This window comes from Acinonyx jubatus, chromosome A2 (assembly GCF_027475565.1).
Source record: "Acinonyx jubatus isolate Ajub_Pintada_27869175 chromosome A2, VMU_Ajub_asm_v1.0, whole genome shotgun sequence".
Lineage (NCBI taxonomy): Eukaryota > Metazoa > Chordata > Mammalia > Carnivora > Felidae > Acinonyx > Acinonyx jubatus.
Window position 1 is genome coordinate 143,239,703 of NC_069383.1, and position 24,840 is coordinate 143,264,542.

Sequence of the window (24,840 nt, forward strand, 5' to 3'; positions counted from 1 at the left end):
CCGACAGAAATATCCCTAACGTGTGAGCAGTTGGTACCCACTGACATTCCGGTGCAGAATTTGCTTTACATTTTTAAAAAGGCTCTCTGCCGCAACATTTATTTTGATCAGGGGAAGAGATTGGGAGTGTTTATGTAAAATAAGACTGGTTTTCATTTATGGAGCATTTTTGCACGCTGAGAAGAAAATCGCACACTTTGACAAAACAGGGCCTTGCATGTGCTGCACATGTGAAGTGTGCCTGTAAGCAGGCATGACACGGCTAACTGAACACTGGGGCACAGCCAGTGGGTGCACTGGCAGTACACAGGACACAGTATGGAGAGGCAGGTGTCCCAGTGGTTCTGAAGACAGGGCCAGGGTTACATGCTGACTTGCCCATTTCCCTCACTGACTCATCCTCAGCAGGTCTCAAAGCTTCAGTAGTCTCACCTGTAAAATGGAAACAATAAGGGCTCCTACCTCACTGGGTTGTGGGTAGGACTGTATTGTATCCGGTCATGCGTGTGCCTGCACGTAGCATGTTATCCAGAGGGGACATACTGACAGAGGGAGACATCAGTGGACTCACGGGCAGGTGAGTGTCTCCAAGGACAATGGGTAGGGCATCCTGGACAGAAGATTCCATTAACTGGGAGCTACAAAGAGGGGAACCAGTGCGAGACGTGAAAAGGAAGAAAGCTTGCTTCATGTCCTTTCTAAGGGTAGTGCCACCAAACAGCTGAGGGTCCCCAAAAGGAAAGCAAAGAGCATTATTTGAAGCCTTATAATTGATATCTAATTGACATTGACATCAAGGTTCCCGACAGCAATATACTGCTCAGCCACGTGGCCTGAGCAGTAGGGCCTGGACTCACAGAGGCTGCCCGTGTCCGAATCTGAACACAATGAGGCAGAGGAGGGCAGGAGTGAGAGCCGGGGACCCGGGGGACCCCACTGCATACGGAAGGTGCTCCTGGGCTTCTGATACCCACAAGCAACTCTGGGTCCACACAGTCTGCTGTTCACTGAATTTTCTTGATGTAAACTCCAGTAATAAAAGGCCTTGCAAAGTGCAGGACAAAAGAGAATATTACCTTGTTGGGTGTCAGAGATATTCCCAGGAATAAGCCTCACCATCGTGGGCTTTTCAATGCCTTTCTTATAGCAATACTAACAAAAGTGACTCTTAAGCTTTTACAAGGTACCAGCCACAGTGCCGGTTTCACAGGGCTTGGTTTAACCCTCCCCACCCCCTGGGAGATAGGTGCTGCCAGAATGCCCACTTTATGGGTGAGTAAGCAGTACAGCCTGAGCCCTCGTCGGGGGGCCCAGGTCTTCACTGCGGCAACAAACATATGTCACCTTCACACTAAGACCAACAGCACGCCCCTGAACAAGCCCCACCCTGAGCCAGCGCCTTACAGGGAGGGCTGTTGAGGAGGCCTACCCACATGTTTCCCCTGCTCTTCCCCAAATCCTGGAGGCTCTGCATGCATTTCCAGCAGAGTGGTCCCCTTCTTGCTCTTGGGGACCTGCGGCATATCGTGGTTGGCTGCGTCAGTCCGGGGACAGTGGTCCTACCATTTTCCTTCCTGGAACACACCTGACTGTCAGCAGGGCTCCAATACTCACTGCTATCACTTTCGGAGTGTGGAAGGTGGCTCCCCGTCCCAACCAAAGACAGATCAGAAAGCAAGCTCCTATGAGTGGTGTTATCATAGGAATGACTTTGAATTCCAAGTCATTAAAATTTAAAAAAAAAAGTCACCTTCCAACTCTGTCTACGATTACTGTGACATTTCATAAATGTGGAGACACCAGGTGAAAAAAAACAAAAAACAAAAAACACACAATTAGCAATCACTCCTGTTCTTACAATGTCCTTTACTGCCTGGGCACCAGCTTGTAGACTTCCTCTTAGCCCAGATTCAGCTCCTATCCCATTTCAAGCCTGCATCTCAATTTCTATTATTCAGAAAAAAAGACAGAGATTACAAAATACAAACAAAGTAAAAGACCCTGAAAGTATTACCTCATTAGACACACATCTAAAACTATTGTCTTCAAAAGCAACACTCTCCTCAGAAATCAAATTCAAATAGAAGTAGAATGTACAGATCAACAAGCAGGAAATAAAACAAAAAACAGAAAACAAAAAATACCAATCCATTTATGACGACCTGTGGGAATGTGGGAATCAGGTAGTAATGTGGGAATGTGGTGATGTGGGAACCAGGTAGTACTGTAGTAATGCAGGATTCAGGTAGTTATGTAATAATATAGGACTCAGTTCAGGTCAGTGGACAATCTTTCCTATTCCATTCCTTCTGCTAGGTTCCTAAGGGGATGGAAGAAAACAAACCAGCCTCTGCCTTCAAGTTCAAGGGGAGAGAGTCAAATGAAAAAGGAACCACTACACTGGGGATATAAGGACAGGTGGCTATTCTGGAGAGCAGGGTTGAGGCCAGAAGAAAAGACAAGTCACTAGTGAAGCTCACAGGAAAGGACAAGCCTGGCTTGGGCAGGGGCAGGGGGCGGGCGGAGGGGGGGCGCGGAGAGGGGGCGCAGGGTGAAAGCATGCTGGGGGGGGGGGAGGACAGAGCCTAAGGGGAGGCTGTTAGGAGAATGGAGTCCTAAGTCCATGACCAGGAAGAGGAGGGAGACAATAAATGGGCATGCTTATCAGCCTATTTGCACTTCACCCTACAAACTAAGCCGAAGGGAAGCACAAGGCTGTGCCCGGGTTTGGGGGCAGGGCCACTTTAGTAACTCCCCTAGGGAACACGGGGCTAGAAACTGCTTCAGTGTGGAGAAGCCAAAGTGTATCAGTCAAGTGTCTGCATGTGCCAGATGCTATGCTGGGCGTTGCACGCTTATCTCCTGTAATCTTCAAATGACACTCCATACCTCACAGATGGGGAAACTGAGGCTCAGGGAGGTCACTGCCTTTCCCTAGTCCACCAAACTGGCACCTCTAGACTGTGATACAAGCCTGGGCCTGCCGTGCTCCAAAGACGCCCTGATGGCTCTGGGAAGGGCCTGGAAGTGGATCAGAATGGAGACAGCGGCCTCTGCCTGGGTCAGTGCCCAGGGCGAAGGAGACCGAAGGAATATCAAAATGTTTCAGAGAGCCTCAGGCAGGGGCCCTTCCCACTTGCTTTTTAGGATATGGCCCACTAGCACCCAAAATCGTGTGTTGAGTTTTACCCCGTTTTTGTGTGCCAGACCCAACTGTAGCACAGAGGCCATGGAAGGCATGCCCTGGAATGCTGTCATAGTAGGTGGTGAAGGACGGTGTAGGTATGCTGCCTACCACACAGGGCTGGTGGCAGACGAGATGATACAGCTAAGGTGCTCAGTATAGGGTAATCAACTCATCTGTTTGTTCATCCATTCACTCAGCCACGTATTCAACAAGCACAACTTCTGGGTTAAGCCTAAACCTAAGCCTAAGCATTAAAGGGCATTGTGGGCACAGGACACCCTCCTTCCATTAACACCACTTCTGAGACACAAACCTGTCACACACACGTGCACACATCTATGCAGACCTATGTTGGTGTAATGCATGCACACACACACATACACACACACACACACACACACACAAGTGTGAAGGAACTTCTAAAAGAACTTGTACTCAGCCACTCAAACCATGAATGTCAAGACAGAGTTAGTTATTCTGTGACATGAAAATATGACATCTAAACTAGGAGAGAAGAAATGTGAGTACTTCAGGGTGACAGCTGTGGAGTCACTCCAGCACCATTATCTTGCGTGCATCTTGCCAAACACTTGGGTCCTGCTGCTCTCGAACTGACGAAACAGGGGTCGGGAAAGTTCACCTGGTCTTGGTGAGGATGCAGGCACCAGAGGGCCATGTGGCAGGGAGGTTCCCTCCCTAGGACCAAAGCAATGTGTTCAGGCCTGACCTCTGATCTTGACGCCTGATTCAAATTTCTGGCCACAGCACCAGCACATTCACTTAGTGTAGGGAGACAACATGAAAGCAAGATTCAAGCCTATTCCAGAAGCTTCAGTTCAGAATTCCTAGGAGAAAACAAACCGCATAGAGTCTAAATTTGTTTCTGATATCCTGGAATCTGTCTATCTCTCTCTCTCAGACACACATACACATGCAAAAACAAAAGTAAAAAATTTTAAATCCATCTTTTTTTCTTGTTTGGCGCTCTCTTTTTTTCTTCTTTCCCCAGTTTTATTGAGAAATAATTCACATACTCCATTATATACGTTTAAGGCATAGAGCAAGATGGTTTACACATACTGTGAGATGATTACCACAGTAAGTTTAGCTAACATCTGACTTTTCGTGTGCCTTGATTCCTTACACTAGTATTTGCACGTTTGAGTAATGGGCCTCCTCTTCCAGGTTTGCCTTGGCAGACTCAGTTCTTCAGCAGTCAGCCCAATGGAGGTTTCTGGGTGTGACTGCTGGGAATGTGTTTGGGCAGGTGGGACCGGCTATTATCTCTTTTCAGGAAAGGCAACTGAGAGTGCTCTGAGGACAGGAGGGGGTGTGCCTGGGTGACAACAGCTGAGTGGCATTGTTGGCCCGGTCCCCCACCCGAGTGACTGTGTAGGAAGGGCACTGTGCTGGCCTGGATTCTCTGGTCAGGCTTCCGAGACGGGTGGGCCTGGGCGCTATGTTCAATGTTAGGTGGGGCTATGAATTAGCTTCCCTGCCCTGGCAGGGTGTCAGGCCACGGCCCAGGGCTTGTACAGCTCATTGTTTGGGGGCCCGAGTCAGGCCCGAGTGTGCACCGATTTCCCTGGTTAGGGGAGGCCACCGGTTTTGCTCTGCAGACGGGGGAAGCCGTGGCCTATGCTCGGTGTTCAGAGTGCCACTGTCTGTAGGGCCGCTGAATGGGCTCTGCAGCAACCCCTGTGCTCTGTTAGGTTCCCGGGTCAGACAGGCTCAAGGCTCATTTCAGGGAAGGTCACGGCCACAGAGTAGACTCCCTGCCTGCCAGAGGCCGGGGGAGGAGCAGCTCTTCACCCAGCAAAGGGCTTGTTGTCCTAGCTCGGGTCAGCTCGCAGCCCAGTTCCCTGGCTGAACGGGGCCACGGGCCTTGCTCCGTCTGCTCTTCCCTCAGCCTGAGTGCCCCTGGGCCACACAGCTTCCAGGCGTGGTGCCAGCCCTCTAGTCAGGAGGGGCCTCCACGGTGGGCGCGGCTATGTCTCAGCCCCCTTGCCTGGGTGGGAGGTGGGGCACAATCCAGCCTCCTCTCAATTTCCCAACAGGCTCTCAAGATAGGAGGGGCCAGGAGCTCAACCTCAGCCTTGGCTATGCATCAGCCTTCTTGCCTGTGCACAGCACGGAAGCCCGCATGCCCAGTGCTGGCTGTGCCCTGGGGGCGAGGGGGGTCAGCTCTGCCATCCTGCCTCTTGCACACGGCTGCCAGGAGTTGTGGCCAGCCCTCTGGTCACATGGGACCGCAGCAGCTGGGGCTGTGACTCAGCACCTTGCATGAGTGGGGGCAAACTGGTCTCTGGACCACCCCAGAGCCCACCCCACCAAGATCTCTGGTCAGAGTCCGCCCCTGACTCGGTTGCGCAGAGGAGGAGAGCCGCCGGCTCGGGTCACCGCTTGGGCACTGCGGGCGGGAACTCGGTCCACCGAGACCCGCGTGCTGGTTGTTGCCAGCCCCTCCCCCTTCTTCATCACAGTCTGATCCCCAGCGTCTGGGCCCCGAAGATTCCCCTGCAGTCCCCGTAGTGTGAGATCAGGGTAGGGGCTCCCCCAAAGTGACCCACGATGCTGGGGAAGGTTGGTTGTCACCCCTGGGCTTTCCTTTCCAACCGGTAGGAACGGAGGCTCTGAGGGATCTTCCTTGGGGTGGTCCTGCACTGGCCCGGGGGAGGGGAACGGGGTGCGCGTGGAACTGCTCCTCTTACCCCCTAACGCTGTCTGTCTTGGTCTCTGTGGTGTGGGGGTGCTTCCGCTTCAGCCCCGCGTTCTGGGTTTCTCTCAGTGGTGTCTTGTTGGTGAGTAGATGTTGGCCGTTCTCACGAGGGGAGCAAAGTCAGGAACAACCTATATCGCTGTCTTGGTGATGTCACTTTTAACACAGCTCTTTAAAAGGTTCATGAGCCTTCCTGCACATCAAATGGCTCTTAGAAAACATTTAAATGATTTCCATGTAAACAAATCAGAAACATATGGATTAAATCTCCCTTAAAATATACACATGTAATTAAGGGGAGAAGTGCTTGGCAAAGCGTGTTTTGCGATTTATCAAACCCAACATGTGAAAGACAGGTTGTGACATCTGACAAATCCAAACCCAGCAGTCCTGCTCATCTGTACAGCAGCAAGCATACTCTTCTTCCAAACCAGGGACCCAAGTCCCCCTCACCAGACCTCTGTCCTTCCCTGGGCTTTTTAGAAGAACCTACTGGGTTGTAGCACACAGACTGAATCCTTGGGTTCTGCCACGTTGGCTATGGGTCTCACTTTCCTTAGGCCTGTTTCATTTTCAGGGGTTGGACACTCTCCCCCGCCCCAATAACACACGCGCGCGCGCGCGCACACACACACACACACACACACACACACACACACACACACAGGAGAGCTGTGCAACCCAGTCCACTTGACCAGACACCCTGCCGGGGAAACCAAGAAGAAGAAAAGGTAGCCTAGGTCATGCCCCTCTCCCACCTCTGCCAGGCAGACCACCTCTCTCTGCTATCTCCCCCTTTGTATCCTAAGCCAACAGTTGGAGCCTTTGTACTTCTTAGGCCAAAAATGTTTGCAGGGCTGATATGCAAAAGCTACCTGGGTCAGCAGCTCACCCCAGCTCAAGTGGGAACTCAAGTCATTGAAATCATTAGGCCGTATGTCATGGAAGAAAGGGGGAGGAGGGCTGGCCAGAGAGTGGCCAGAGACAAGACTCAGGAGAAGCGTCTGGGGTATCACTACCATGGGGACTTGTGCCCTGGCAGTGCCCAGGGAGAGTTAGAGCTTCAGAGGAAGGCTGGTGATAGGCCTAGGGCTGAGGTTCTCAGCCTGAGCAAAAATTCCTATATCCGAAAGTGGGCAGGAAGTGACTGAGCCCCAGACAGGGGACCCTGGGGGACCAGGTCCTTACTTTCTCAGAGCTCATGCTGAGAGAGGCATCAGAGGAAGCTGGACCCCTCATCAGGATGTCAAGGTCCACCCTGGCATGAGCCTTCCTACCTGTGTGACCTGGAGCAAGTCACGGGGCTTCTCTGACCCTTTGTTTCTTCATCTGAAACACAGACACGAGAACACCGCCTCAGTGTCCTCATGGGGCTGAGGAGGGAAGAAAACAAGGCCAAGGTGCTAAAATGACGCAAAAGTTTAAACAGATTAACTTCTAAGATTTGCATTTTTTATCCAGGCTAAAACTGCCAAGAAAGAAACTGTGACCTCTGCCTCTCTGTTGCTTGGTCTAAAAATACTCAGAAGCTATAGGCTTCGTTCCCTCCCTGCTGACCCCCCAGCCGAATCATAGAGTCATGTGTGTTTAATGTTATCTATGGGCACATATTGAACCCATCACCTTTTCTATTCCACGGTTATCTTCTGGCTTTCCTCCGTCTCAGAGGCAGTGCCACTGTTTCACAGTGATGGAAGGAAGGAGGGAAGTGTGGGAGCAGAATGGGACAAGGAAGGTGAAAACTCTCAGACTGGCAGCCAAAACCCCAAAACAACCCAGCGTCATGGAACTGCCCATTTGTGTTCTTCCGCAGCCATGACAGAAGATGTAAGCAGAGGCTTACAGTCCAAATTCTGGTCTATATCCAGGTCTTGGGTTCCAAGCCCTTGAGAAAAATGACTCCCAGTCTACCAACCCAGGCACCAAGGTGGTGGGGGGGCCAGACAGGACACAATGAAAATGCCTGGTTCTAACCCTGCCTCCGCCTGAAGGTCCTCCTCTCTTAACCATAATTGCGGTGAGAATTGAACAAACTCATATGGTCACAATAATAGCAGAGTGCATTGGCCTTCGTCAAGTACCAGGCTCCCTGACAGGCCACATGCTTTACCTGTCTGTGCTATCTGACTGCAGCCCCATGGCATGGGTTGTACTTTCCAGCCAGCAGGTGACAGGAGCCAACATCAGTGGGTGAGCCACTCCTCCCCAACCCACATGGGCATCGCTGCTGCCATGCTCCCAGTACTTCCATAAGGTTAGGATTGTTATTCCACTTGCTGTATAGCTAAGGATGCTGAGGATCGAGGAGAAGAGAAACTAGCCCAAGCTTGTGTACCAGGCAGTCACCATGCACCAAGCATCCTTCTAAATGTTTAACTCGCACTGCAACCCCCTGAAGCAGGTCACTGGGATTATCATCTCCAATTTAAGTTTGAGGAAAATGACGCACAGACACTTTATGCAGTCACAGGGGCACTGGTGGGGCAAATCAGTGCAGGAGCCTCACCAGGCTGGCTCTGGGTGTGGCTGACCCCTGGCCACCCTCCGTCCCCACCATTTTCCAAGTCTTATTCTCTAGCTCTCTTGGAGAGTCTGTGAGTGACCCAATGTCCTTTCAAAAGGTTTCTTTTCCATTTAAATCAGCCAGGATATGTTTCTGCTGCTTGTGAACACCATGGGAACACTACAACCAGGGTTGACTTCTCACAGCCCAGGAGGCATGGGCACTGGTATCTCCCAGCTGATCCCACATCTCTAGAAAACCCAATAAGCAAGAAGCATGCTGTTTAGGGCAAAGTGGGGCACCAGGCTGAACCAGCAGGGTGCCCCGCCCTCAGAGAACTCCAAGTGGAAAAGGAAAAAAAGTATGCAATGCACTCCTGGGACAAAACAATGCTAAAACCAAGGAAGAAACCCAAGTCACGTAATAAAAGAGCGAATGAAAGGTTTACTGAACTGGTTTTGAGAAGAACATTTGCGTAAGGAGGAAAGAGGAGGCAGGGATGACAGAAATGGAGTGAAACAGGGCATCATGGAAGAAAGACAAAGGTATACTCCATGAACTCTCACCTGGGTGCACAGAGGTGCAAGTGGGAATAAAAGGGCAGGTTGAGAGCAGAGTTTTTCTTTCATACACACATATATAAACACACATACACAAACTATACACATGCCCACGTGCACATATGTAGGCATGCGTACATGCACATGTGTGCATGTGTGTGCATGTGAATTTTACACCATTTCAGCCCAAAGAGGACTTAAAAAAGAATTCGGTTTTATCTGAATCTACTGTCAAACCATCAGTGGTCCTCAGACAAGCATCCTGCCTCATGCTTTACTCGTCCAGGCAGCGGAGTTTCCACGGCTCCAGAGGCATGGGCAGCCATTCTTCAAAGAAGTGTCACGGACAGCAAGATGCACAGGCTGGGGGTGCCAGAGTAGCCACTGAGCAAACCTCTACTGAAGAAGGTTCGTGAAGAAGCTGCTGCATAGGGCACCACAAGGATCCTAAGACACATTTCTAAAGACTTGGAATGTGGCTCTTTGAATTCTCATGGCTTGCCCACGTGCCATGCACTCTGATGCCCCAGTCTCTCGCAGTGCCTGTAAGAAAGGCACCTGCAGCAGGGGCATATGCTGACCTGGGTGAACGGCCTGGTTGCAAGGCCCAGCCAAGGAGGCGAAGAGCAGACTGCGACAAGCAGGTAGTGTTTACCAGCTGTGTTCAGCTGTGACAAGAAGTTATGCCAAGAGCACAGCACACAGCAGCTCGTAGGCAAGTGTCAAACCACCCTGCTACGAGCCCACTCGGTTATGTCCAAGCTGCCTAGAAAGCGGACCCTGTACTGGTTTCCTCTGTCAGGGCAAGATTTCTAACCTAGGAATGTCACAGCAGTCAGCGACCAAGCTCTGAGCACGTGCCCTACGTACATGTCATCAATAACTAGATCTGAGCTGGCAAGCCCTCTTAACATGAAATACATTTCTGCAGCTTGAAAAGAAAAAAAGACTGTTTGAGGCTGGTTTGAATTAGGTGGAATGGAGACAGGAATTTTCCTAAAGTCCCTTCCTCTCCCCCTTGGGCCGCTAGCTACTCACTGCTTGGCAGAGACAAGATCCAGTGCCTGGCTGACCTCAGTCCATGACCCCACGACCTAGCTGGGGGACCAGTGAGTCTGGGTAGGGGTGGTAGGCAGGCCCTACAAGGACTTTAAATATTATTACCTACTTCCATGGTTCAAGTGATCTATTAAGATTCTGCCTAGCAAGTCTCGTAGCCCTGATTCTGCAGCCTGTGTGATCAATGGCAGTGCTGGTCCCTTATGTGTTGCTGCCATCGAAAGGTACAATTATGCCTTTAAAGCTCAAGGTGCAATTAAACCTCTATAATGGTGCTAATGGCTCGAGCAACCTTGAAGCAGCTGCCATATTTTAAAAGATCATTCTGAATTGTTTTATGCCTGAAATTGCTCTGTAAAATCTTGTTAATTTTTCATCTTCAGTTGAGAATGTATTTAATGCTGAGAGGATGGCTTTCTTCCAGCCACACTGCACAGAAGGGGGTTTCCTTCCTCAGCTAACGGGATCACCCTGGAGGACTAGGACGAGGTCCTCAACCACTGGACGAGGTTGAGCTCAGCCCTCTAAGGAGGCTTAGACTCTAAGGGATCTGTCCTAGGGAAGAGTCCAAAGTAAAGATTAGGTCACAGGATATAGTCCAGCCCAGAGCCCACTAGGGACAGTTCAGCCCAGCATCACTATCTCTAAGAGAGACAGAAAAAGACAAACATGTGGCTGCCCACACGAGCACATGGTCAGGTTCCGTCTTGGAGCTCCCACTGCCCCCAGATGTCTGTAACTGTAGCCAGCAGGTGACACACACAGCGTTCTAATGATCTCATTACCTATCTATTTCCCCCAAATAAACTGTGACCCCCTAGAGGGAGGGGCTCTGTCTGGTTCACCATGGGGTCCCCAATAAATGTCAGAGCAGTTAATAGATGGGATACCGCCTCCTCTGAATTTTAAGGATGGGCAGTAGGTAAACCGGGAAGGGAGCCATTAGTAGCACGGCCACAAAAGACAAGCACGAGAAGAATGTTTCAGGCATTGAGTTAGAAATTCTTTAATCATTGACCAAGCTCTTCAAACAGTGATCTAGAATAATTTAGAAATGCGATTTATATTCACGGTACTTCCCGACAACAACAAGAGCAGCTCAGATGCACTGAGCACTTTCCATGAGCGTCTCGTCGCAAAGGCTGTAGACACATCATTCCATATCCTCACAACAACCCCCGGAAGGGAGGTGGTATCCTTGTCCCCATTTTACAGAAAGGGAAACCAAGGCTTGGGAAGGCACAATTACCTGCTTAGGATCACAGAGCTGACAAGAGGAAGAGTGGGACTCAAACCCAGAGCCCTTCTCTTGACCACTGCCCTCTGGATATGACACTGAAATTGGGTGGGTGGTGGAATCTGGCCCCCAATGTTTTAGAAAGCTCGGCGGCAGACAATGCGGCAGATTTTTACTTTGAAGATGCCATGGCTCCATGGCTCTCTGACTTACTTTTCCAGGAGGATGGCTCTTTTTGTAGGAGCCTCCCAGGCCTGAGAACGCAGAGCAAAATCCTACTCACTAAAGGTGAGGATGAGGAAGGCAACATCCTGAACTTAACTGCATTATTATGAGATGGACACAATTATTATCCACATCCTAGATATGTGGAAACTAAGATCTAAAAAGACAAGATGGTGCACCCAAGGTCACAGTCAGTAAGCGATGGATGCAGGACCAACCAGAGGCAGTCTGAGGCCAGAGCCCTGTCTCTGGACATTATAATCTCAGGTTCCACAGGCAGATGGGAATTTGGGGGAAAGAACTCTAGAGTCTATGTGAAGGCTGGATTTGAGCAGATCCTATATTCAAACCTGAAAACAAAGTCCATTCTACTTTGTATTCTAGGCAAAGACCACAGCTGATCCTGTCGCAACCCCAGGGGCTTCTGATCCACTAAAGCATTATAAGAAATGGAAGAGAAGAGAGAAAGACTACACCTGGGGCCAGTGAACTACAGCCTGCAGGTCAAACCCAGCCATCTGTTTTTGTAGATGAAAAGTCTGACTGGAACACGGCCATATCCGCTGATTTATGTCGTGTCTACAGCCGCTTTGGTGCCAGAACTGCAGAGCTGGGTAGCTGCAACAGAGACTCTATGGCTCACAAAGCCTAAGTTAGTTACTATCTGGCTCTTTACAGGAAAGGTTTGCCAGCCCCTGGATTCCACGTTAGACTGCTCGATGCACACACCAGCTGGGGAAACAGTGAGCCATCTCCAGGCACAACAGGCATGCACACCTCACCTATCCAGCTCCTGCTGACACGGCCAGCTTGTAGTTGTGTTTTTCATAAAACCCAATACCCAAACCAGCCGGGGCTGTCCCTCACAAGTCCTGCCCTTCACCCTCTAAAAGGAGCCACAGCGGTGAGTCTTACCTTTGTTGTACATGTTCGTTGGCACCTGGACGTCACTCAGACTGATGTTCACAGGCAAATTATTAAAATGGTCATTTGGGGCTAAGATGAATTCCTTCCCCAGCTCCAAAAAATTCCCATCTTTGTCCCTTTCGTTTATCAGCACAGCATTGAAGTATTCATACTGAAAGAGAAAAGTCAAAAGGCATTACTTGTGGCTTAGGGCATAAGGCTGTGAACTCAGACAGACGTGGGCACAGGTTGCGGGCGGTCCCCTACACGCATGGATCCTGCTCTGGTCACACTATCTCTCTTAGTCTTCCCTAATGTCTATGGCTGCTTTTGCACAGATATGATAGCGCCATATAAATATTCCCGATGTCATAAAATATTCTTAGAAAACCTTACTGCAAGGAGCTGCACAGTACTTTTTTATATGACTATAGAGAAAACTGCCCTAAAAATATTTTAATTCTTTAAAGTTCGAAGATAGACCCTGCCCTTATGCAGCCTACATTTAAGTTCAAGGAGACGTGAAGTCAACAAAAAGTAAGTAAACCTATAGTTGGTCAGGTAACCAGACTTGCTACAGAAAATAGCAAAACTGGGCAAGGGGGAGAGCAGTAGCAGAAGGGCTGCGTGTTTATATACGGTGTTCAGGAAAGGTCTCAGTGCTGTGGTGACACTCACGCAAAGACTGACGGACAGGAGGAACAGGTTGTGTGGGCACCTGAAGGGAAGCACCCCAGGCAGAGGAGAGATCCCAGGCAATGAATGGCCCTTGGATGGGAGTGTGCTAGTGTGTTGTATACATGGCTGTCTCATCATCAACATAGTCACCATCACTATCAGCATCATCTAACATATACAGAATGCTTACTTTGTGGCAGACATTATTCTAAGTGCTTTTCACATGCTAACTCATTCAATTCTATGAAGTAGGTTTTGTGAGTATTCCCACTTCACCAATGAAGAAACTAAAGTAGAAAGAACTGACATATCCTGTCAAAGATTACACACCTGATGAGCAGAGCCAGAATTCAAACACAGGCACTCTACTTCCAGAGTCTGTGCTCTTATCTACTGAGCAGTATTCCAAGATGGTAGGTATGGCTGGAATTATGACAGAGAATTTGAAACAACTATGATTAATGGGGCATCTGAGTGGCTCAGTCAGTTAAGTGTCTGACTTCGGCTCAGGTCATGATCTCATAGTTCATGGGTTCGAGCCCCGTGTTGGGCACTGTGCTGACAGCTCAGAGCCTGGAGCCTGCTTCGAATTCTGTGTCTCCCTCTCTCTCTGCCCCTCCCCTACTTGTTCTCTCACTCTCTCTCTCTCTCTCTCTCTCTCTCTCTTTCTGTCAAAAATAAATAAACATTTAAAAAAACAACTATGATTAATATGCTAAAGGCACTAATGGAAAACTTAGAAAATAGATAAGAACAGATGGATAATATAAGTAGAGAGATGGATATTCTAAGGTAAGTGAATAGGATTTATGGATAAGTGAAATGAATGACAGCAGTGTTACAGGAACAGGAGCAAGAAACTGGGAATATTGGTAGTTAAAAGCTACCTATAGTACCCATGAAGTAATACAAGATTATTTAAAAGTGGACTTGAATTAGCTGTAAATGTATATTGCAAAATATCAGGCAACCACTAAAATAATATTCAAAGGAAGTATAATTTGTATGTTAAGAGAGAAGAAATACTAATTCATATAAGACGCTCAATTAAATTGAAAACAGGAAATCAATAGGCAAACAATCAAAGAAGGCAAAAAAAAAAGTAGAAGACAGAAAATGAGAGAGAACCAGACGAACAAATAGAAAACAGTTACAAATATGGTAGATATTAATCCAACTATATTGATAATCACTTTAAATGTGAATGGTCTAAATGCACTAATTAAGACGCAGAGACTGCTAAGAGTAGATGAAAACACAAGACCCAACTATATGCTATCTACAAAAAACCCACCCTATACATAAAGAACAGACCGAGTAGAAGTAAAGAGACAGAGAAAGATATACCATGCTAACACTAATCAAAAGAAAGCCAGAGTAGACATATTAATTTCAGACAAAGCAGACTTCAAAGCAAGGATATTACCAGGGAAAAAGATGGGCACTACATAATGATAAAGGGATCAATTCTCCAAGAAAACATAACAATTCTCAAGAGTATAGACCTAACAACAGTGTGTTAAAATATGTGAGGTAAAAACTGACAGAACCACAAAAAGAAATAAATGAATTCACAATGATATTGAATACTTCATCACCCCTCTTATCAGTAACTGACAAACCCATCAAGCAGGAAATTGGTAAGGATATAGTTAAACTGAACAGACCCATCAAGGAGATCTAATTGACATGTATAGAATACTTCATCCAGCAACAATAGATTACACATTCTTCTCAAGCTCACAGGGAACAACCACCAAGATAGATCCCATTCTGGGCCATAAAACACACTTTAACAAATTTAAAAGTACTGGAATCACACAATGTCTGCTTCTATATTATACTGGAATTAAACTAGACATCAATAACAGAAGGATAGCTGGACAAATCCCAAAATATTTGGAGATTATGGAACACAATTCTAAGTAATACACAGGTCAAAAAAAAGAGTTTCAAGAAATTTTAAACTGAACAAAAATTAAAATACAACTTACTAAATTTGTGAAATGCAGTAAGAGCTTAAAAGAACATTCACAGCATTGAACACATGTGTTAGAAAAGAAAAATAATCATCTAACCTTTTACTTCAGGAAACTAGAAAAAGGCGAGCAAATTAAATCCAAAACAACCAAAAGAAAAGAAATAATTTTGTTTTATTTGCAGAACAGAAGTCAATGAGATTGAAAACAGGAAATCAATTGAGAAAATGAATAAAATCAAAGGTTGCTTCTTTGAAAAGATTCCTTACAGTGAAAAGATATAAAGCAAAATCAGGCAACAGAAGAGACTAACTACAGGGGGCAAAGTGCAGAGGAATCCACATTCAGGTTTTCAAGAGTTCTCTCCTGGTGCAATCACATAAGATGCATAATTCTTCCAGTGCTGAGCTGTGACAAACATCTGAAATGCTGCTCACCAGGGAGGCTTGATAAGACTCAGTGCTAAGGACATTTATTGCGGGGTGGTCATGTAGCAACACTATTTACCAACATAACTTCACTGAATTTATAGAACTCTGCACCTAATAACTGCAGAGCACATATTTTTTTTACCAGATCACACACTGGCCTACTAAACAAGTCCCAGTAAATTTAAAATGAATGAAATCCACATATTATGTTCTCTGCTAATAATGGGCTAATTTTAGAAGACGATATATGAAAAATATCAATGATATCTAAGAAAAGATGGTGTCTACAGAAACCCCAAAGATTTGGGAATTAAACAGCACACTACTTCATAATACATGTGTTGAGGAAGAAAATGACATGGGAAACTGGAAAATAGTTTAAAACAATGAAAAAATATCAATATTTGTGAGATATAGCTAAAACACAGTTTAGAGAAAAATTTACAGATTTAAAAGATTATAGTAGAATAGAAGAAAACTTTAAGATGAATAGTCTAAGATACTCCTGTAAAAAGAAAAAGAAGAAGAAATGAAACTCAATGTTGAAAGAAGGAATAAAATAAGAGATAAAAGGAGAAACCATGAAATGGAAAAAAAAAATAACGAAAAAACACCAATGATATCAACAGTTGGTTTTTTTTTTTTTAATTTTTTTTAATGTTTATTTTATTTTTGAGAGAGAGGGAGACAGTGTGAGCAGGAGAGGAGCGGAGAGAGAGGGAAACATGGAATCTGAAGCAGGTTCCAGGCTCTGAGCTGTCAGCACAGAGCCCGACACGGGGCTCGAACCCACGAACTGTGAGATCATGACCTGAGCTGAAGTCGGACGCTTAACTGACTGAGCCACCCAGGTGCCCCATCAGTTGGTTTTTTAAAATGATTAATGAAAATTTTAAACCCTAGCTATATTGATGAAGAAAAATGTAAGAAAGTACAAAATACCAGTAGCAGGAATAAAAGAGGAAACACTATAATAGATCCTACAGATAATGAAATAAGGAAATATTACAAACCAATTTATGCAAATATTTGGTAACTTGAGTTAAATGTCAATTCCTTGAAAAACAGAAACTACCAAAACTGACACAAGAAGAAATATAAAATATAACTGGCTCTATATATACACAAAAATGTAAATTCACAATTACTAGCCAAGCTAATATAAACAGCTCCAGGTTCAGATGCCTTAAATGATGAATTCTATCAAATATATAGGGAAAAAATAGAAACTATCTGATATACACTCAGAAAATTAGAGGGAATACTTCCCAACTTATTTAATGAGGGCAGCATAACCCTGACACCAGATCAGAGATGAATATTTGAAAAACTGTATTACACACCAATATTTCTCATTAACCTAGATGTAAAAATTCTAACACAATATTGAATCAAATCCAACTACAATTAAAAGGATAATACATCATGACTAAATTATATTTATCCCAGGAATTTATGGTTGGTTTATTTGAAAAATCAATCAACACAGTTCACCACATGAACAGAATAAAGAAGAAAAAATTGCATGACCACATAAATGCAGAAAAAACATTTGAAAGAATTCAATTTTTGCTCATCCTAAAAACTCTTAGGAAATTTGAAATAGCATAAATGTCCTCAACCTAATAAAGAGCATCTTAAAAAAAACCCTACAGCTAACATTATATTTATGATGAAACACTGAATATTTTCCCCCCAAGATCAGGAACAAGGCAAGGATGGGTTACTACATCTATGTAACAGTGTACTGGTGGTCCTGGAAATTGCAGTAAGATGAATGAATGAATGAATGAATGAATGAATGTTTGAATGAATGAATGCCATAGGAATTGGAAAGGAAAAAACTGTCTTTATTTGTGGACATGACTGTCTATGTAGAAAACCCTAAGGAATCCACATAATCTACTACAACTAGTGAGTTTTAGCAAGGCCACAGGATAGGAAATTAATAGACCAAAATCAATTGTATTTCAATATACTAACAAAGAACAAATGGAAATTGAAATTCAAAGAACAATAACATTTACAATAGGATAAAAAGCATTTAAAAATTAAATATAAATCTTTTAAATTATGTGCAATACCTGTATACTAAAAGTTACAAAATATTGCTGTGAGAAATTTTAAAAGGTTTAAATAGATGAAAAGAGATGCCTTACTTAAGGATTAGAAAACTTGGTATTAAGATGTTAATTCTTTCCAAATTGATCTAAAAATTCAATGAAATCACAATCAAAATCTCAGTGGTCTTTTTCTAGGAGTTTCCAGGTTAATTCTAAATTTTATAGAGAAATGAAAGGGATCTAGAATATCAAAAACAATTTTGAAAAAGAAGAAAAAATCCAAAGAGTCACATTTCCTGATGTTAAGTCTTACTATAAACCTAATTAATCAAAACAGTGTGGTATTGGCATTAGAATAGACAAACAGATCAATGGAACACAGTCCAGAAATAAAGCTGTACACATACAGTCAACTGAGTTTCAATAACGGTACCTACATTATTAAATGGGGAAAATATTTTCAACAAATTGTGCTGGAACAAGTGACTTAACCATAGGAAAACATCCTCACCCCTAATTCACAACACACACATTATTAATTCAAGATGGATGATAGACTTTGATGGAAAAGCTAAACCTATAATATTTCTTAAAAACAAAAAATGATAAATATCTTTGTAGCCTTTGGGTAGGCAATGGTTTCTTAGGACATACAAAGCACTTATAATTTTAAAAATTGAGAATTTAGGGGCGCCTGGGTGGCTCAGTTGACTGGGCAACCAACTTCGGCTTGAGTCATGATCTCACGGTTCGGGGTTCGGGCCCCGTGTTGGGCTCTGTGCTGACAGTGCAGAGCCTGGAGCCCGTTTTGGATTCTGTGTGTGTGTCTCTTTGTCCTTCCCCTGCTCATGCTCTGTCTCTCTTTCCTTCAAAAATAAATAAACATTTTTAAAAATTGAGAATTTAGATTTTAAAAATTTCAAAACTTTTGATCATTAAATCCATTATCAATATAAAACAAATAGAAAAACCATTATTGAGGAAAAACAATTCATAATACACATCTGACAAATGACTTATACCCAGAATATGTAAAGAACTCCTATAATTTAAACATCAGTGAAAATAGAAGGCCAAAGAGGTAAACACCTTCCAAAGGAAGGTATTTGAATGACCAATATGCAAGCCAAAGTGTGTTCAACGTGATTAGTCAACAGGGAAATGCAAAATAAAACACCAACCAGATGCAATTTTGCATCCACTAGAAGAGCTAACATTAAGTTTTCTGAAAATACTACATGTTCACAAGAATGTGGAGTAAGCCGAAATCCTATACATTGCTCACGGATATATCAAAAACTTTGGAAAAACATTTTGCCATTGCTTGTAAAGTTAAACATGTATCTACCCTACGATCCAATAATTCCACCCCTAGGTATCTATCCAATGGAAACACAGCCACCAAAATATTGTGTGAATGTTCATGGAAGCGCCATTCACAATAGCCCAAAACTAGAAGTGCCCATCAACAGATGAAAAGATAAACAAATCTGTGATACATTCATACAGTGGATTGTTACTCAGGAACCAACTACTGATATACTCAAAATATGGGTGCATTTCATAAACGTTTTGAGTGAAAGAAGCCAGAAACAAAAGTGAACATATGTACAATCCCATTTATATGAAGTTCTAAACAGGCAAAATTATTACTCAATAGTAAGAACAATCATGGGTTGCTTCTGGGCAGGAAGGTGGGGAACCACTTCAAAGAGACATAAGAAAACATTGTGGATTGCTGGAAATGTTCTATATCTTGATGAGGTATGGGTAACTCAGGTGTATTCATTCATCTGTCAGTACTCATTGAATTGTATGCCAAAGAACTATGTATTTTATTGTATAGAATTTATGTTTCAATAAAAAAATTAAGTCACAAAGACTTCAATTTTTTAAATTATTAAATACAAAACTTACAAAAACATTAACATTAAGGCGGGGGGGGTGGTAGCTCAGTCAGTTAAGTGTCCAACTTCAACTCAGGTCACGATCTTGTGGTTCAAGAGTCTGAGCCCTCCATCAGGCTCTGTGCTAACAGCTCAGAGCCTGGAGCCTGCTTCAGATTCTGTCTCCATCTCTCTGTCTCTCCCCCGCTCACGTTCTGTCTCTCTCTTTCTCAAAAAATGAATAAAACATTAAAAAGAAAAAAGCTTTACAGAAACAAAACTCAGTTTAATAAGTTCCACCCACGACGATTTTTTTGAAACATAATTTACTATGATATAACACCCAGAAACAAAAGAAATCATACCTTTCTGCTGAAACATAAATCCAGGGAATGCCTTACCAAGCAGAAACACCTTGTCTAGCCCATGAATTGCCTGCACCAAGGGGAGGCCCCTTCTTCTGAAAGGCTCTGCTTTGTAGGAAACTTGTCAGTGGAGATTCCTCCCACAGCTCCATGTTAATTGAGATCTTAACCTTCCACAGACCCAAGTTCTTCACATAATATTACAATGGTTTTAAAAACTCAAGCTTTCAATGCCATTGTTTCATTATAACTGAATGCTAAATTAACACACAGAGTCTCAGGCTGCTTGGTGAAGGCCAGTGCAATCATGGTTCCTGCACAAGGCTCTCTGGAGGCAGCTTCTAAACTGCCATTTAAATGAATAATTCACACAGCCCAGAATGCAAACGAAGAAAGAATGGATGCACAGGCAGGATTTCACTCAATGTTGCTCATCATTCACCACCGATGACTGGGGGTTCCGTGCCTCCTCCCCAAATCCATTTGTCCTTCCATATTGATTTTGAAAAGCCTGACTCAGTGCAAACAAGAATCATTTCTTGGCCCTTCGAATTCATCGCTTAATTATGGGGCTCAGTGGCTTTGTCCATATTGATCAAGGAAAAGATAATGTTTAATCCATTTCAGTATTTCTGAATCCCTTGTAACCCATGGAGTCAAAGTAAATTAGTTCTTTTGTGAGTAAATCTGATAGCCTACTAAGTGTGAGGGGGTAAAAAGGACACTAACTCAGGGGACAAAATGTAGTAAAATATACCAGGGGCAAAATGGTGGGTGTGCTGTTCCCCAGAACCCAGCACAGCACCAGCTCAGAAAGCAGTGGTGTCTAAACGTGATTCGATAAGGCAGGGGTAAGCATACTTTTTTCTGTAAAAGGTCAGGTAGTAATTATTTTAGGCTTTGTCAGCTATGGAGTCTTTACTGCAACTCCTCAACTGTGCTATTGTAACGTGACAGCAGCCACAGACAATATATAAAAGAATGGGCCTGTCTGTGTTCCATTCACACTTTATTTACCAGAAATTTACAAAATTAAAAAAAAAAAGGTTTGGCCTGCAGGCTGTAGTTTGCCAACTCTTCAAAGGAAAAAATAAAATTTTTGAAATAAAAAATTTCCAGCTTGACTAAATCAAGCATTTCTTTCAATAAAAATTTTGAGCACCATGCTGAACAAGAACAAAGTTGGAGGACTGACACTCACCCAACTTCAAGACTTTCTACAATACGACAGTACTCAAGACATCAGTATTGGCCAAAGATCAACAGAACAGAAGAGAGAGCCCAGAAATAGATCCACACAGAGGAAGTCAACCGATCTTTGACAAAGAAGGAAAGACAGTCCCTTCAACAAATGGTGCAGCAACAACGGGACATCCACATGCAAACAAATGAGTCTAAACACATCCTTCAGGGGTGCCTGGGTGGCTCAGTCGGTTAAGTGTCCCAGTTAGGCTCAGATTCTGATCTGGTTCATTAGTTCAAACCCTGCTTTGGGCTCTGTGCTGACAGCTCAGAGCCTGGAGCCTGCTTCGGATTCTGTGTCTCCCTCTCTCTCTGCCCCTCCCCTGCTCATACTCTGTCTCTCTCTCTCTTTCAAAAATAAATAAAACATTAAAAAATAATAACATAAAAATAAACACAGACCCTTCGTAAAAATTAACTCAAAATGGATCAGAGACCTGAATATAAAATGCAAAACTATAAAACTCCTAGATGAGAACACAGGGGAAAACCTAGATGACCTTGCCTATGGTGATGCTTTTCTAGGTAAAACGCCAAAGACGCGATCCATGAAAAAAGTAATCGATAAACTGTACTTCATTAAAACGAAAAACTCCCTTCTGTTCTGTGAATGACACTGTCAACAGTATGAGAAGACTAGCCACGGACTGGGAAGAAACAATTGCAAAAGACACGTGTGATTTGGACTGTCACCCAACATATACCAAACATTCTTAAAAGTCAATAATAACGAAACTAACAACTGGATTAAAAGATGGACTAAAGACCTTAACAAAGAGCTCCACACAGGATACAAGCAGATGACAAGAAAGCATGTAGAAAGATGCTCCACATCATATGTCATCAGGGAAATGCAAATTAAAACAACGAGACACCACTACTTGCCTATTGGAATGGCCAAAATCCAGAACGCTGACAACACCAAATGCTGGCAAGGACATGGTGCAGCAGGTGCTCTCTTACATTACTGGTGGGAATGCAAAATGCTACAGCCACTTTGGAAGACAGTTTGGCGTTGTGTTTTGTTTTGTTTTGTTTTGTTTTTAAACTAAACATACTCATACAATATGATCCAGCAATCATGCTCCTTGGCATGGATCCAATAGAAATGCAAATTTACGTCCACACAAAAACCTACACACGGATGTGTATAGCAGCTTTATTCATAATTGCCACAACTTTGAAGCAACCAAGATGTCCTTCAGGAGAAGAATAAACCGTGATACATCCAGACAATGGAATATTATTCAGCACTAAAGAGAAAGGAGCTGTCAAGCCATGAAAAGACAAGGAGGAACCTAAATGCACATTACAAATTGAAAGAAGCCAATCTGAGAAGTACTATGTAATTCCAACCATATGACATTCTGGAAAAGGCAAAATTCTGGAGGTGGTAAAAAGATAAGTGGTTGCCAAGAAAGGGGGTGGAAAGGGATAAATAAACAGAGCATCGAGGTTTTTCAGGACATTGAAAATAGTCTGTATGATATTTTAATGAAAGATGCATGCCATTAAACATTTGTCAAAATGCAGAAAATGTAAGACACCAAGAGTGAATCCCAAAGTAAACCATGGACTTTGGGTGATTAGGTGTCCACGCAGGTTCATCCTTGGTAAAATGTACCATCCTGGTGAGTGATGTTGATAATGGGGGATGTTATGCACCAACAGATGTGTAGGGGAAATCTCTGCACCTTCCTATCAATTTTGTTGTAAACCTCCAACTGCTCTAAAAATGCAGTCTTTTTCAAAAAAGTTTTGAGTAAGATCTGCCTCTATATTCATTCATAATTCATGGGTACTACCTACCACCTATTATACTAACATATGAACGTTATAAGACAAACTGCACAAATAAAAATAAAAGTGAACAGGAAAAAAAGTGACATATCCTCCTCGGGCATCTCAGTGGCTCATTTTGTGTACCCCTGGGTGTAGAATTTCTCAGCAGTGCTCCAAAGCAGCATTTCCAAATGATGACCTGTGCCACAGAAAGCCACTCCGTGGATTATTCATAAGGAATGTTATTTTAATGTGCACCATGGTGAGCAAAGTTTGGGAAACACAGGAAGAACTGGGGTTTCTTCATTTCAGGACTTCTCAGGGCCTTTAACTCATTCTGAAAGTATACTATGTGCACTTTGAATATCTGAGCTGAGAGCTGTCCTTTACAGCACTCCTCAAACACAGCCGATCACGTAAGTGTCCTTCTCAGCATCTACCAGGGTGATTTACCCCTTTGCAAGTACCTGTGCGATGTTTCACTAACACGGTTCCCCCATGGGACTTGTTCTGCATCGGCAGGAACCTGTGTTTACTCACTGTTGTATCCCCAGCGCCTAGCACCTGTTGGCAGAATAACTGATCGAATGACCAACGTCAGAATCCACGTGGTCACCAGGCCTCTCCCTGGAGCTACCTTCCTAAGACACATCTTTGCAGTTGGCTCTTCCAGGCCCTGTGGTTCTACGGAATGTTCTCAGCAGGGAGCTATAGGAGCCGCACGTCGTATCGTTGCACAACCCGTGTCACAAATTAAAACAGGAAAGAGTATCCAGAGTAGTGGGGTAAAGGTGATTCCAGAAGGGGCTGGAATTGCTGGTCTGTGCTGATCACCATAAGATGAGGAGGACAAGGCAGGAGCTCTGTGATACCTCCACAACCATGCCTGCAGCTTCCCCGGGGGCGGTCTGGGCATCCCCCTTCTGGCAGAGTCCCTCTCCTTCAATACACTGTCACAGAACATGTCCACTTCAGTTCTGACATCACCCCTGCCAGGGAAAAGAATTCATTGCTCTACCACTCTGTCAGCTATAGAATCCAACAGCTCAGGCCTTCTCATTGATTTCAACTAGATTCCTGTCACCATGCAGAGTCAAGTTTCAGATTCAACAGGAAATATCACTAGAGGACAAAAAGGTTTCGGTTGGTGTGAGCGCTCCAACCGGTTGGTGGTGACTGCCTGTATATATTGCGAAGGCTTCTGAGGCTGTATCTCAACACAAAGACCGTATGCTTTTCTGGTAAGGGTGGCCCAGCCTCTCCCACACCACCCACATCCTTGAAAATGCATCCCTTCCTAGTTTAGGGGTTGGCAAACTGTTTCTGTAAAGAGCCAGATAGTAAATATTTCAGGCTTTGCAGGCCAGACAGTCTCTGTCACAACATTCAATTCTGCTGTTTTAGCAAAAGTAGCCAACGGCGATCCATAAACAAATGGGTGTGGCCGGGTTCCAATAAAACTTTATTTACAAAAACAGGCAGCTGGTAGGACATGTAGTTTCCTGAACCCTGCCCCAGTTCGCTCTTTACTCCTTCCAGGTGAGAGGGACCTAATCTTCTAGTCTAGATGTCCTAAGGCAGTGCTTCTCAACTCCAGCTGGGGAGCTTTTCGACATCCAGATGTCCAAGCCAAACCTCAGGGAAATTACATTTGAGTCCCAAGGCGGTATTTTTTCAGCCTGTCCCGAGCAATCGCAATGTGCAGCCCAGGCTGAGACACACTCTTTCCAAGGGTGACTTCCGTTTCCCCTTCCTGCGGGGTAAGTTGCATAACAGAACTACAAGGCCCCACCACAGAGGGCTTGCTTCATGGGCGGGAAGTATCTGCTCCACACATTTTGGCTTAAATTAAATCCTGCCTATAAAGTTCTCCAGTTGTCTCCTATGCGTGTGTCCTGTCGAGCCAACCGACTGTAAACGCCCTGGAAGCTGGGCCTGTGTCCCTCTCACCTACTTGCCAATGATCCTGAGGACAATTCCAACTGGTACGATCCAGCCCTAGGCCCAGACCACATGGT

The 24,840-nt window shown here is 44.5% G+C and overlaps 1 protein-coding gene across 7 annotated transcripts in view; it reads right to left on the reverse strand.

Moving 5' to 3' along the window:
• Window positions 1-24,840, reverse strand: part of CACNA2D3 (calcium voltage-gated channel auxiliary subunit alpha2delta 3) — a 1,033,852-nt gene that overhangs the window by 516,029 nt on the left and 492,983 nt on the right. For all 7 annotated transcript variants that reach the window (XM_053220354.1, XM_053220357.1, XM_053220355.1 and 4 more), the window contains one exon: window positions 12,406-12,568. In XM_053220354.1, the coding sequence (XP_053076329.1) occupies window positions 12,406-12,568 (163 nt within the window). The remainder of the gene's footprint in view (window positions 1-12,405; window positions 12,569-24,840) is intronic.